Raw genomic sequence first — 12,860 nt, 5'->3', positions numbered from 1 at the left:
TTAATATCATGTAAGGTGGTGAAGTTCAAGTCAAGCTAGACTGACAACACTCGGATATTATTTTGGTTTTCGTAACATTAAGCGACCATGCTAAGGTTAGCCAACTAGCTCTAACATAATTACACTGCATGAATCTGGCATTGTGCTTAGTAAAACCAAACGGCAAATTACTGAATTTCCAGCTCATTGTCAGCCCCGGGAGTCTGCGTGAGTTAGCTGATGTTCAATTAATGAAATCAATCAAATTTTATTTGTATAGCGCCACATCATAACCAGAGTTATCTCGAGTCACTTTACAAAAAGAGCAGGGGTCCGTTTCAGAAAGGAGTTTCAACAAACCCTCAGTCTAACCCCGGACTGTGGTTTGACTTAATCTGAGTTAAAATTCGCTGGATTTTTGGTTTCAGGACAGCTGGTCAGAGTTAGTTCAATCAACTCTGAGTAGGTTCAGCCGGAGTTAAAAAGCCAGCATTAATGGAGCCCCGATACCACGATTCACCATGGCAACGGTACACAAAAAGAGGTCCTCCTACGTCACACCAGTGGAGCTCGAAATCCTCATGCGGACGTTCAGCGAATACGAGCATGTTTTTAGAAAAATAAAGTAACACGGCTGCAGCTGCAAAAGACAGAGAAGCGGCGTGGGAAGAAACTGCTGCTCGAGTAAATTCGCATGTTTGAACTGGTCTATTTAATCATGGCCGGAAGCTAAAATTTATCTTAATTTAGGAGCAATCCAGCGGGAGAAAAACGTACATGGAAGCAGTTAAAAATAAAATACCAGAACATCATTCAAAGGTAAGGCTCAGGAAAAATGGGCTCATGGCTGAACCTCACTTCAATCATATTTTAAATATTAAACTAATGAAATATCATTCAGTGGCTGTTTTAATGTGCATTAGCTTTATCCCTAACATGGTGCTGACTTCACATACATTATAATTCATGTTGATTAAAATGAATTGTGTTAGTTTAAAAAAAAAAAGTCCAATAACTTAAGGCGTCTTATTTGAGAGCTCTCGGCAGTGGTAGTGGAAAATCTAAAAATGATGACTTTGACACAGATTTGTCTTTTGATTTTTTTATCATAATTATAAAAGACTTTTGCAAAGGGGTCAGAGCACCACAGAGACGCAACGTTTCTTCTTTTAATTCGGTAACTGCTCAAACACACGCGTGAGACGGGCTGAATGAATAAGGAAGTCGAATGAGGGTTTCATATTCTAGAGGGAGAAAACCTGCTCCCGACCAGGTTAGGTTCACAGACACAGTTACTATGGTAACCAACTCAGAGTTAAAGTTACCTTCCCTTTCTGAAACGGCAAACCCGAGGTTTCCCTCATTTCAGGGTTAACAAACCCGGGGTTTTCACTAATCCCGCTTCCTGAAACGGACCCCTGGTCTAGACCGACAATTTGTTATGTTATTTAAAGAGAGGCCCAACATGAATCACCATGAGTAGCACAAGCAATATTTGCCACATTGGCAAGGAAAAACTTCCTGTTGTGATGTTAGACGGTGTTTTGCTACGTTGCCTAACTGGCAAATCATCTGCTAATGACAAGCTAATGGTGGCTTGTTGCCAGCTTTCAGCTGGTTGGCTAACATTAGCCTAGGCAGGCAATGCACTGATATTGGCTAATAGAAAACAATCGGTAGTTTGAAGCTAGATAACTGACATACACACTCAGATTATATTTTGGTGGTCATAACGTTGCTAGCTAAGCGAGCGTGCTATGGTTAGCCAACTAGCTCTAACATAAATAGACTGCAGTTACCACCCGTCCCTTAATATACTGAATTATCCCGTATTTGACAATTAAATGGTGTGTCCCGTTTTGAATCAATACAGGACGTGGTTTGTCCTGTATTTCTGAGTTGTTATGAACGCAGCATCATCCCACCCGCATTCTGTGGAAAATGTGCGCTGGGGATAGGGAAAGATCGTCAGGGTCAGAGCCAATCAGAGAGAGGAAGGCGGGTCGCTCAGCAGAGAGCCAGTGGGAAACAATTTTGTGCCCGCTAAACCTATGCAAATGACATAAAGACTCTGCCTCATACTCCAATGCACCCCAAAGTGCGCCGCAGAGCAAACAGCGTCTGTGTGCTACGGAGCCATTTGCATGTATTTCAATGAGTCATGTTATGGAAACATTCGGGGCAAATTTGTCCCTTTTTCTATGCCTCGTGGCAAAAAGCACCTAGTTCACAAACGCCAGCACGAATACCAGGTGGTGGGAGCTGCAGTGCAGTATTATAAGGGCTGTCAGGCTCAGAGTTTCCAGTGATCATGATGAAAACTCAACCTTTTTTTTGTGTGACCCAAAAATGTATTTGTATGTTAAAACAATCTGTTAATAATATTTTGTCATTATTATTATAACTGGGAGACCAATCAGTCCATGGCTGTGCGAGGCTCAACCTCCGTACACGGACACACTTTGTCCACATGTCCGGAGCCGTTACGCAGGAAGGGGATTATTATATGGATGTACTATACACGCTGCTGCACGCTCGTTTTAAAAACATACAGCTGCGTTACAGAGAGTAATACTAGTAAACACCTGTCGAGTCTGGACTTTACAGTAAGCTGTTCAAAGATCTGCCACCTCCGCTCCCGTCTCCTCATCAATCTGTGCATGATGCAGTTGAGGTCCGTCAGCGTGCGCGCAGCTGAGGGCGCAGCACCGCACAGCAGAGAGTGGAGTGAATTACCCTGTTCTGCGCAATGCACGCTGGGTGTTGTAGGAATGTAGAATGGGTGAAACCACAAGCTGTTTGTACAACTTTCTCCTCAACTAAGGCCAATTTAAAATATTATTGCTTCTATTGATTGCAGAGCCCACCAGCTTTGACTGACAGTGGCTTTTTCCAGGGGTGAATTTGTCCTTTAAGGTTGAGGTTTACGTAAGCATTTTTGTAATACATGAATCAAAATATAGTGCCCATGTGAGGAAAAGAAACAACTATGATATGTTATTATGATTAACCACTCTGGAAAATTGTATCCTTAAGTACTAATGGATTAACAGTAGGCTATATTAAAACTGAATGAATAAATAAATAGATTCACTTACCAATAATGAAAACTGTGTTTGTAGATATTCCTGTGTGGTTTCACTGTTTGGGTGGCCTGACTTTAAACAATGAAATATTTGAGCCAAAACCCGTGTTCACACGACATATATATATATACAATGATTCAATTTCATTACAATTTCTTATCCTACTCCTCCCTAACTGTTCAGCTTATTTCTAATGTCCATTGGTAATAAAGCACATCAAACTTTAAGTATGAATCTTAATACTTTCTTGAAACCATGCAGGTTTTAAGTTATGATTTACCACCACTGGCGCATCACCGGCCCTGTGGTGGTCGCGGCCCCAAGGAACAGGACCCCACTGTGATAGGTGTCCTTTATTTTTCTGCATGGAAGTTGGCAACCCTATGCATGATTCCGGCATTGTGCTTCGTAACCAAACGGCAAATTACGCCGGCGAACCGACAAATCATCACAAGCATTAGCTAACATTAGCCAGGCAGGGCAGGGCGGCTGGAGAGAGCTGGGATGAAGCACTTGTGCTCTCTCTCTCTCTGAGAGAATGCTGCACGCGGGTTTTGTTTCTATGACAAAAATAAGTTGTGGGTCTGTTTTGATCCCCAAAAGTAATCAAAGGTCTCCATGATTCACATGCCCTGCCGATGTTGACTCTCGTCCCCCCCGACGTCAGTCACATTCAAACAAACGACAGCACCCACAACAAATACAATACTATGGTGTCTGCCGATTCAGGACCGCAATTCTGGGACTGCATTTCTAGGACACTTGCGTTTTTGCAACAGTGCCACCTATTGGATGACTGTAAAAAGCAACTTATGCCATTTTCCACCCAAATACCACTTTTTTGTCGAACAACTTATAGTTTTAAAGGTTTATTACACCCAAATACTAATTCTAACAACAGTTTAAAGGTTTATTTCACCCAAATACTAATTCTTAAAAGGTTTAAAGGTTTATTACACCCAAATACAACAGTTTAACGGTTTATTACACCCAAATACTAATTCTAAAAATAGTTTAAAGGTTTATTACACCCAAATATATATTTTTTGTATAAATGTAAACATAACATTCACAGATTATTTATTGAAATATATATCATCTTTATGAAAGTACAAAAACAGAACAAACAATGAAAACCATTTTTCTGAACAGAAAATCAAACGGCATAAAATACACACTGAGCATGACAGCTGGTCACTGAAGACATCAGGCGTTCTTCTCTGTCACCCCAACAAACAGGCAGAGAGACAAAGATGCAGAGACTGAAAGGAAGGAACAGAAAGAACATGTTATTGATGTCTGACTTTTACAGAACTATTAATATTCAAAGTTCAAATTGTGAAGTAGGTAACAGCACTACCTTTTTCTTTCCTTAATTCAATCAATCAATCAAATTTTATTTGTATAGCGCCAAATCATAACCAGGGTTATCTCGAGACACTTTACAGAAAGAGCAGGTCTAGACCGACTCTTTGTTAAGTTATTTAAAGAAAGGCCCAACATGAATCCACCATGAGTAGCACTTAGCAATTCGGCACATTGGCAAGGAAAAACGTCCTTTTAACAGGCAGAAACCTCGAGCAGAACCAGACTCATGTTAAACAGCCATCTGCCTCGACTGGATGGGCCGAAAATGGGATAGAAGGAGATGCAGGATAGAGACAGGCAAAGAGAGCAACAACAACATATGTTCTTGTTACCACAACAACATATGTCCTTGTTACATGAACAACAACAGACACATACTTATGGTTACAATGCCAATAATAGTGGTAGACTAGGGTGAAGATTGGCTAAATAAATAAATAAATAAATAAATTAGCGAGAGAAGCAGAGTAATGATAAAGGCTGAGGTAATCGTAATTGTAACAGTTGAAGTCAACAGGTCTACTATTAGCATTAGCAGCAACAATAATGATACTATGGGGAAGGCTGATGTTAGTAGTTGTTGCAGTCGAGCAGGTCCACAGCAGCAGGTGGTCTGCAGCAACGATCTCCAGGAACCTTCAAGACAAGGGAGCACAAGAACTCCCGGGAAGATATGTGGTTAGTAATGTTAATGGGACCAGAAGATACAGAGTTAATGAGCTGCATTAATATGACAGAGAGAGAGAGATAGTCAGAGAGAGAGGAAGAGAGAGAGAGAGAGAGTCAGAGAGTCAGAGAGAGGGAGAGAGAGAGAAGCTTGGTGTGTCAGATCCCCCCGGCAGTCTAAACCTATAGCAGCATAACTATGGGCTAGTCCAAGCCTGAGCCAGCCCTAACTATAAGCTTTATCAAAGCGGAAAGTTTTAAGTTTACTCTTAAAAGAAGAGAGGGTGTCTGCCTTGACTGGTAGATTGTTCCAGAGGAGGGGGGCCTGGTAATTGAAGGCTCTACCTCCAACACTACTCTTAGAGACTTTAGGTACCACAAGCAGGCCTGCATCCTGGGAGCGCAATGTTCTAGAGGGGTAATATGGCACTATGAGCTCTTTAAGATATGATGGTGCCTGACCATTGAGAGCTTTGTAAGTAAGAAGAAGGATTTTAAATTCTATTCTAGATTTTACAGGAAGCCAGTGCAGAGAGGCTAATACAGGAGAGATGTGATCTCTCTTCCTAGTTCTTGTCAGCACACGTGCTGCAGCATTTTGTACCAGCTGCAGAGTTTTTAGTGACTTATTATGGCAGCCTGATAGTAACGAGTTACAATAATCCAACCTGGAAGTAACGAATGCATGGACTAGTTTTTCTGCATCGTTTTGAGACAAGATGTGTCTGATTTTTGCTATGTTGCGAAGATGAAAGAAGGCTGTCCTTGATATTTGTTTTATGTGGGAGATGAAGGACATATCCTGATCAAATAGAACTCCCAGATTCCTAACAGTAGTGCTGGATGCCAGGCTGATGCCATCTAGGGCAGCTATATCATTAGAGAAAGAGTCTCTAAGGTGTTTTGGGCCGTTAAGGCTGTTTAATTGCCTACAAAATTCCTCTTTCAGCCACACACGGTATTTGATTTCCTCATTCATTCAGTCAGCAGGCAAGTTTTGGCGTAGCATAGTTCTGCCGTCTGTTATTCAAAAAAATCATTAAAAAAAATCAGTCAGTAGGCCTATATTTGAAGTCCATTTTATTGCTGTCTCTTTATAGTTGTGGTGCACGCGTGTAAATCTAGGTGAAACTACTCCGAGTTGATCAAACTAACTCAAATCAGCTGTTCTGGAACCGAAAACTCAGAGTTTCCTATCTCAGAGTAGATCAACTCAGAGTTCAGGGTTAGAATCACAGTTTGTTGAACCTGCTTTGTGAAACGGACCCCAAAACTTACTGTTCTCTCAGCGTTCTCTCACCGGGTGCAGCGTTTTTTCTCTCACAGCACAAGTGCTTCATCCCAGCTCCCTCCAGCCTCCCTGCCCCATCTGACCATAGACTGTATAAAAAATTATCTATATATACAGTTATTGCGTCTGACTAATATTTGCTAATGCCTGTGATGATTTGTTGGTTCGCCGGCGTAATTTGTCGTTTGGTACGAAGCACAATGCCAGAGTCATGCAGTGTATTTATGTTAGAGCTAGTTGGCTAACCTTAGCATGCTCGCTAACATTAAGACTACCAAAATACTGTCTGAGTGTGTATGTCAGTTATCTAGCTTGACACATAACTTCGCCAGCCAACATGACAAACAGTGTTGGTTTTGTAAATTATGTAGCAGAACAAAGCAAATGTGTATAACTACCGATTGTTTTCTATTAGCCAATATCATTGCATTACCTGCCTAGGCTAAGGTTAGCCAGCCAGCTGTAAGCTGCTGGCAACAAGCTACTGTTAGCTTGTATGCTATCGCAGACGAACCCATGCAGTCTAGTTATGTTAGAGCTAGTTAGCTAACCTTAACATGGTCGCTAACGTAATGACAACCAAAATAATATCTGTGTGTATGTCAGTATTGTCAGTCTAGCTTGACATATAACTTCGCCACCTACGACATTATGACAAACAGTGTTTATTTGGACAACATGATACAGATGTACTACAGGGGTCTGTTTCAGAAATCGGGTTTAGTGAAAACCCCGAGTTCGTTAACCCTGAAATGAGGGAAACCTCAGGTTTGCCGTTTCAGAAAGAGAGGTAACTTTAACTCTGAGTTGGTTACTATGGTAACTGAGTCTGTGAACCTAACCTGGTCGCAAGCAGGTTTTCTTCAGGAAACTCAGAGTCTCCTCCCTCTAGAATATAAAACCCTCATTGGACTTCCTTATTCATTCAGCCCGTCTCACGCGTGTGTTTGAGCGGTTACCGAATTAAAAGAAGAAACGTTGCGTCTCTGTGGTGCTCTGAACCCTTTGCAAAAGTCTTTTCTAATTATGATAAAAAAAATCTGAACGTCCGCATGAGGATTTCGAGCTCCACTGGTGTGACGTAGGAGGACCTCTTTTTGGTGTACCGTTGCCATGGTGAGTCGTGGTATCGGGGCTCCATTAATGCTGGCTTTTTACAGTCAGCGTGCACGCACTTAACTCTGGCTGAACCTACTCAGAGTTGATTGAACTAAATCTGATCAGCTGTTCTGGAACCGAAAACTCAGAGTTTCCTATCTAGTAGATCAACTTAGAGTTCAGGGTTAGACTCAGAGTTTGTTGAACCTGCTTTGTGAAACGGACCCCAGGTGTCAATTGAACACGGCTTGTCAGTGAAAAGTAAACAGAGCCGATGAGTTCCGAGACTGAGCATGTGTGTCTTCAGCAAAAACCCCGGATGGAAGAAACACAGAGAGGACACAAAAGCATTGTGATCTGCAGTCAGTCAGGTTTCATTATAGCTCCTTTTCCCGCTTTTAAGTAAGGTGGCTGACAAGGGCAATCACACTGCAAAAATGGTTTAATTTAGTGGAAACAGTCTGCAAATTCAGGAACGATACAAATTCAAAACCACATGCAAAAGTCCAAAACACGTGCAACGACAGAAATGTGTTGCAAAAGAAACCGAAACAAGTGCATTAACATCAAGCACGCTGCAAATACAGAAACAATGCAAAGTCAAAAACAAACAAACAAATCCTGAAAACACATACAAAAGAAAAACGCTGCAAATCCAGTCAACACAATGGAAGTGCTCCAGGCCTGTAGGGAGCGCTTCTAATGGAAACCATTTGCAGCTTGATTGCCCTTGTTGGCCACCGTAAATAAGGCTTCTGTGGACATTTATTAGATTGCATTTGAAAACATCAAATCAAAGACAATAATTATTGCAATTCGGCTCACAAATTATGTAAGGGGTCAAAAGAAATATCTTTTTTTGCTGTCAAATTTCAGACGTCTGACTGGGGTAAGACGAGAACTTCAGTTTCAGTGTGATTTAACTGCAGCAAAGTAACCATAAGTATGTGTCTGTTGTTGTTCATGTAACAAGGACATATGTTGTTGTTGTAACAAGAATATATGTTGTTGTTGCTCTCTTTGCCTGTCTCTATCCTGCATCTCCTTCTATCCCATTTTCGGCCCATCCAGTCGAGGCAGATGGCTGTTCAACATGAGTCTGGTTCTGCTCGAGGTTTCTGTCTGTTAAAAAGAAGGTTTTCCTTGCCAATGTGCCGAATATTGCTAAGTGCTACTCATGGTGATTCATGTTGGGCCTCTCTTTAAATAACATAACAAAGAGTTGGTCTAGACCTGCTCTTTTTGTAAAGTGTCTCGAGATAACTCTGGTTATGATTTGGCGCTATACAAATAAAATTTGATTTGATTTGATTTGATTTAAAGTATGAGGCATCCAGGTGCTGAGACATTTTAGCCAAATTTGAAAGTTTGCATGGACTCACAAATATTAACATATAAATGCTGAACTGACGCACAATATTCTCTATAAAGAGAATGAAAAGAGAATATTGGACATTCTCATGATGACTTTTGTTTCATTGTATTTATCTCGATCTCACACAAAAATGTACATGATGAAATACATAGACATACAGCTGAAACAAGGACAAAATCACGAAAAAAAGACAAAAGTAGAGGCAAAACATGTTTTACAATTTTTTTTTTTACAAATTAAAGTATTACCCACAAAACTCTTTATTGAATAGCACCACCTTGTCTGGCATGATTTTTCCAACATTATGACACTGCCATGTGTGCAATTCCGTACAGTTGTAAAATCTTAAATTTTCAATTGTATTGTATATTACTCAACTCTGTAAGTGATGAAGGTGGCTTTTAAACTGCAGGAGGAGAGCATCCTGTACGTGAATGACTACTCCGATGGGCCCACTACCTTTGCCCAGCTGGAGGAGTATCGTGATGAGCGCGGTCATGAGATGTACGTTCTCAACCGGGCCAAGCCTGTGCTGTCTCCTGCTCCAACCACAGCCGTCTCCACCACTACCCTGGGATGCACAGCTCCATCTGACACCTCCAGCCACACCCTCTCCTCAGGGGCAGGCCAGACCATGAGTCCAACTTTGGCCCCCAACAAACAGCAGCAGCAGGAGGGGGACATACGGACCATGAGGAGGATGGCGGGGGAGGGAGGGGAGGCGGAACCTGTGATTACTTCAGAAGCTGAAGGGATGTTTCTTAATCACACAGGCCTGTTCATGGACTCTCAGATTGCTTATGAAATCCACTGCTGAAGGGGGGAGAGAATTAATCAACTGCAGCACAGAGGGATTGTGTTTGTGAGAAAGTAGTTTACAGCAAAGCCTGTCACATCTTATCTGAAACTTGTCAAGGTGCCACTGCTGGAATCTACCAGTAACTGACATAAATACTTATTCCTGTGGAAAGATTTACTTTGTGTAAGACTTAACCATTTGTATTGAAGGTTTGAATACCTGACCAGAACAAACATTCGGGGTTATTAAATAGATAGTACTGGTACTTTTTAATGATATGCTGTGGCCTTAAGACCAAAATGTCAGTGGTGAGTAGGCTGGTGGACAGATTGGCTTTCAAATGCCACACACTCAAAGACAATTTTAGCTGGACACTGAGCTGAAGCCAAATGAACTTCCCTGTACATGGACATCTGGATTGGCAATTACCAGAACTCATTTCATACCAAAATCCATCAACCTCTGTTCCTGTACAAGAGTTAGCATCTATCCTCCCAAGAAGTCAGACAAAGCTTGTTGGCCAAGTGTAATAAAGGAGAAACAATTTTGAAATTTCCAGATCATAGGCATGAAAGAAACTTGTGTTTTAGAACTTAATTATTGATTTTTTTCCTGCTAAATTCTAATTGACGTCCTGTCCAGTTCCAAAAGATCACAGCAACATTTTCTGTCTCTCTTTGTAAACGCTTGCATCACTGAGACTGACATCAGTAATTGTGTATTACTGGTACCATGAAGCTGGTTTTCCAGCAGGGAGATTAGGTTGTTGCAGTGGCATAAAGTAATATTCAGCGAAACAAACATATATTTGAAGCACACAACTACAATTGAATAAGAATATATAGAACAACATTTACATTAAATTTTAAAAGTGAGGTCCATATCAAATGTTGACATTACTATATTGGCCTTGTTTATATTGTCAGCAACATGATCTGTATCCTAGTATTGTAATACAAACAATGAGAATGAGAAATTTATATCAAAACAGATGGTTTCTGGGAAAAAGGCAAAGAGACACTTTGCTAAGACAGGCTTGAAGGGAAGAAAAAAAGTGAAAGAGGTCCATTGACTCAAATGTTCCACTTACTGTGATGTAATGTGGATGCATTTTCTAAAAAGCCAATAGCAGGTATATGTTTTATTCAAACTCACAATCACATCATAAATTCTAAAAAGATTTAGTTTTGATCTGATTCTATGGACATTTATTTTCTCAGTATTTCAATGAACATGATAGATCAAGAAGACTGATTATACCAGGGATATATACATATATATACATACTTCATACTATATGCAAAACTGCTCATAGTTCATAGTTTCTTCTTATGTAAATTACATTTCTCCTTATTAAAATATTGGATCAAAAAATAAAATCGTTGTCCAGCTCATTGTCTTCATAACAAAGAAGAGTTTCTTTCCTTCCTATATACCCCGTCCTCCTCCTTTTATAATGGTCAGTTAACAATAGGATGAAAAAATTAATTGACGGCAAATACATTCTTCTTCTATTCAACTTCCATTTAAATCTCAAGAAAAGTGAAAATCCAGTCTAAATTCATCAATGAATTTTACTCAGCATATCTGCTGCAAAATCCAAAAGAAACATATTTACCTTCTTATTAGCATAATATTTGTCACAATATTTTGTATGCCAGTTCATGTCCATTAGATCCAAAAATGTATCCAAAATGTGTCTTTTGAGGAAGAGCCACCTCGTTTAGTATATATTTTTTATTATATTAAATGATATATTTATTTGTGTATTTCTTCTTAGTAATGTGAATTTCTCCTAAGAAGTCTAAAGTGATGATGTTGAAAAACCTGACCAACGATCCAAGATAGCTAGATAACAAGAATCTTGCATTGTGATCCAGGACACTGGTGTAAAACCACTATCATAAACTTGTCATTTTTAAAATACACAGAATTAGATCATGTAGCATAACTATAAACCGTGATGAAATTCATTTAAAAAACAATCAAATTTTACCAGGCCCTACTTTACGTTTTTTGTTGTTGTTGTATTTTTATTTCAGATTGCTGTCCAGAGCTGACTGAAAAGAGATGGTTTTACGAATTATAATTGTGGTTTTCGCAAGACAATATACCAAAAAAAGAAAACTGAATCTGCATTTTAATGTTTTTTTAAATCCTTTTTTTGTAATGTATTTTTTTTTGTAATTTTACATAATGAAATACAAATCTATATAAACCAAATGTAATACCTTTCAGCAAAAATATCACGGTGTTGCAGTTTAATTTATCCTCAATTTCCTCACTCAAGAAGGTCAACCAGCCTGATCTGTGAGAGTGATTATCCATACACAAGGAGAATTTTGGTTGGTCTTAAGTTCAAATGGGATGCTGTGCTGTGTCTTGACTGTATGTCCATCTGTAGTCTAGTAGTGCATGCGGGAACAATAGAGAAATGTTATTGTTCACAACAAGTGCTGAGGCCTGCAAGGGTCACAATTTGAGAAAGCTGTGTTTGAATTCTGCATTATACATACTGTACAGTGTTAGGAAAATTCTGTCCATTCTGTTGTGAGAAAGCTTGAACATTTAGAAAAATATTACTGTAAGTATGGAGCTGACTGGTCATATAATGCTTTGCTAGATGTTATTTTTCACATAAAAAAATGTTATTCCCAGTTAGTATAGATCAATGTTGAATCAATGTTTTTCAGATTTTGGGGTAGTGGGGGAAATTTTTGATGGCAGCCATGTCTATAGGGAAATACAGAATTGTTAGAAATGCATGCAATTCAGTGCACAAGCCTTGCAGTAAGACATTGATCTCCAAAACCAAGGTCAAAAATGAAGAATATGATCCATTTTGTATCCACTTTATTTGTTCCTTTCCTGTGTCTGTCCTATTTTTTCCTCCCAGTTACTTAATGATGCTATTTGAATAATGAGTAGAAGTTAATATCTGTGCAACTGGGGTAAGCTGTGCTGACAGCTGGTGTACACAGACATTTTGTACTTGTTGCTGTGTTCTGTTGTAGGGTTTTACAGCAAACCAAACTTTCCTACTTCCCATATGCAAATTAGTATACATTTTCCCTATTTTGTCTACCAGTGAATACCTTTAAAGAGTCTCATCTCATCTGGTTAAGGACCCAGATGCAGACAAACAGGCAGAAAGGAGCACTTCAGTTATTTAAATATTCAATCATGGTACACATGGTA

At 39.7% G+C, this 12,860-nt stretch overlaps 1 protein-coding gene across 1 annotated transcript in view; it reads left to right on the top strand.

The window, feature by feature from the left end:
- LOC138607895 (leucine-rich repeat-containing protein 24-like) overlaps positions 1–12,549 on the top strand; it is a 29,988-nt gene extending 17,439 nt beyond the window's left edge. The window contains exon 8 of the mRNA XM_069680553.1: positions 9,276–12,549. Within this exon, the coding sequence (XP_069536654.1) occupies positions 9,276–9,680 (405 nt within the window). The 3' untranslated portion in view covers positions 9,681–12,549. The remainder of the gene's footprint in view (positions 1–9,275) is intronic.
- Positions 12,550–12,860: the final 311 nt, after the last annotated feature.

Source organism: Semicossyphus pulcher, unplaced genomic scaffold, assembly GCF_022749685.1.
Source record: "Semicossyphus pulcher isolate SPU_LCO1_2020_fin unplaced genomic scaffold, fSemPul1.0.p SCAF_4, whole genome shotgun sequence".
NCBI lineage: Eukaryota > Metazoa > Chordata > Actinopteri > Labriformes > Labridae > Semicossyphus > Semicossyphus pulcher.
This window is presented reverse-complemented; position numbering and strand designations above follow the sequence as displayed.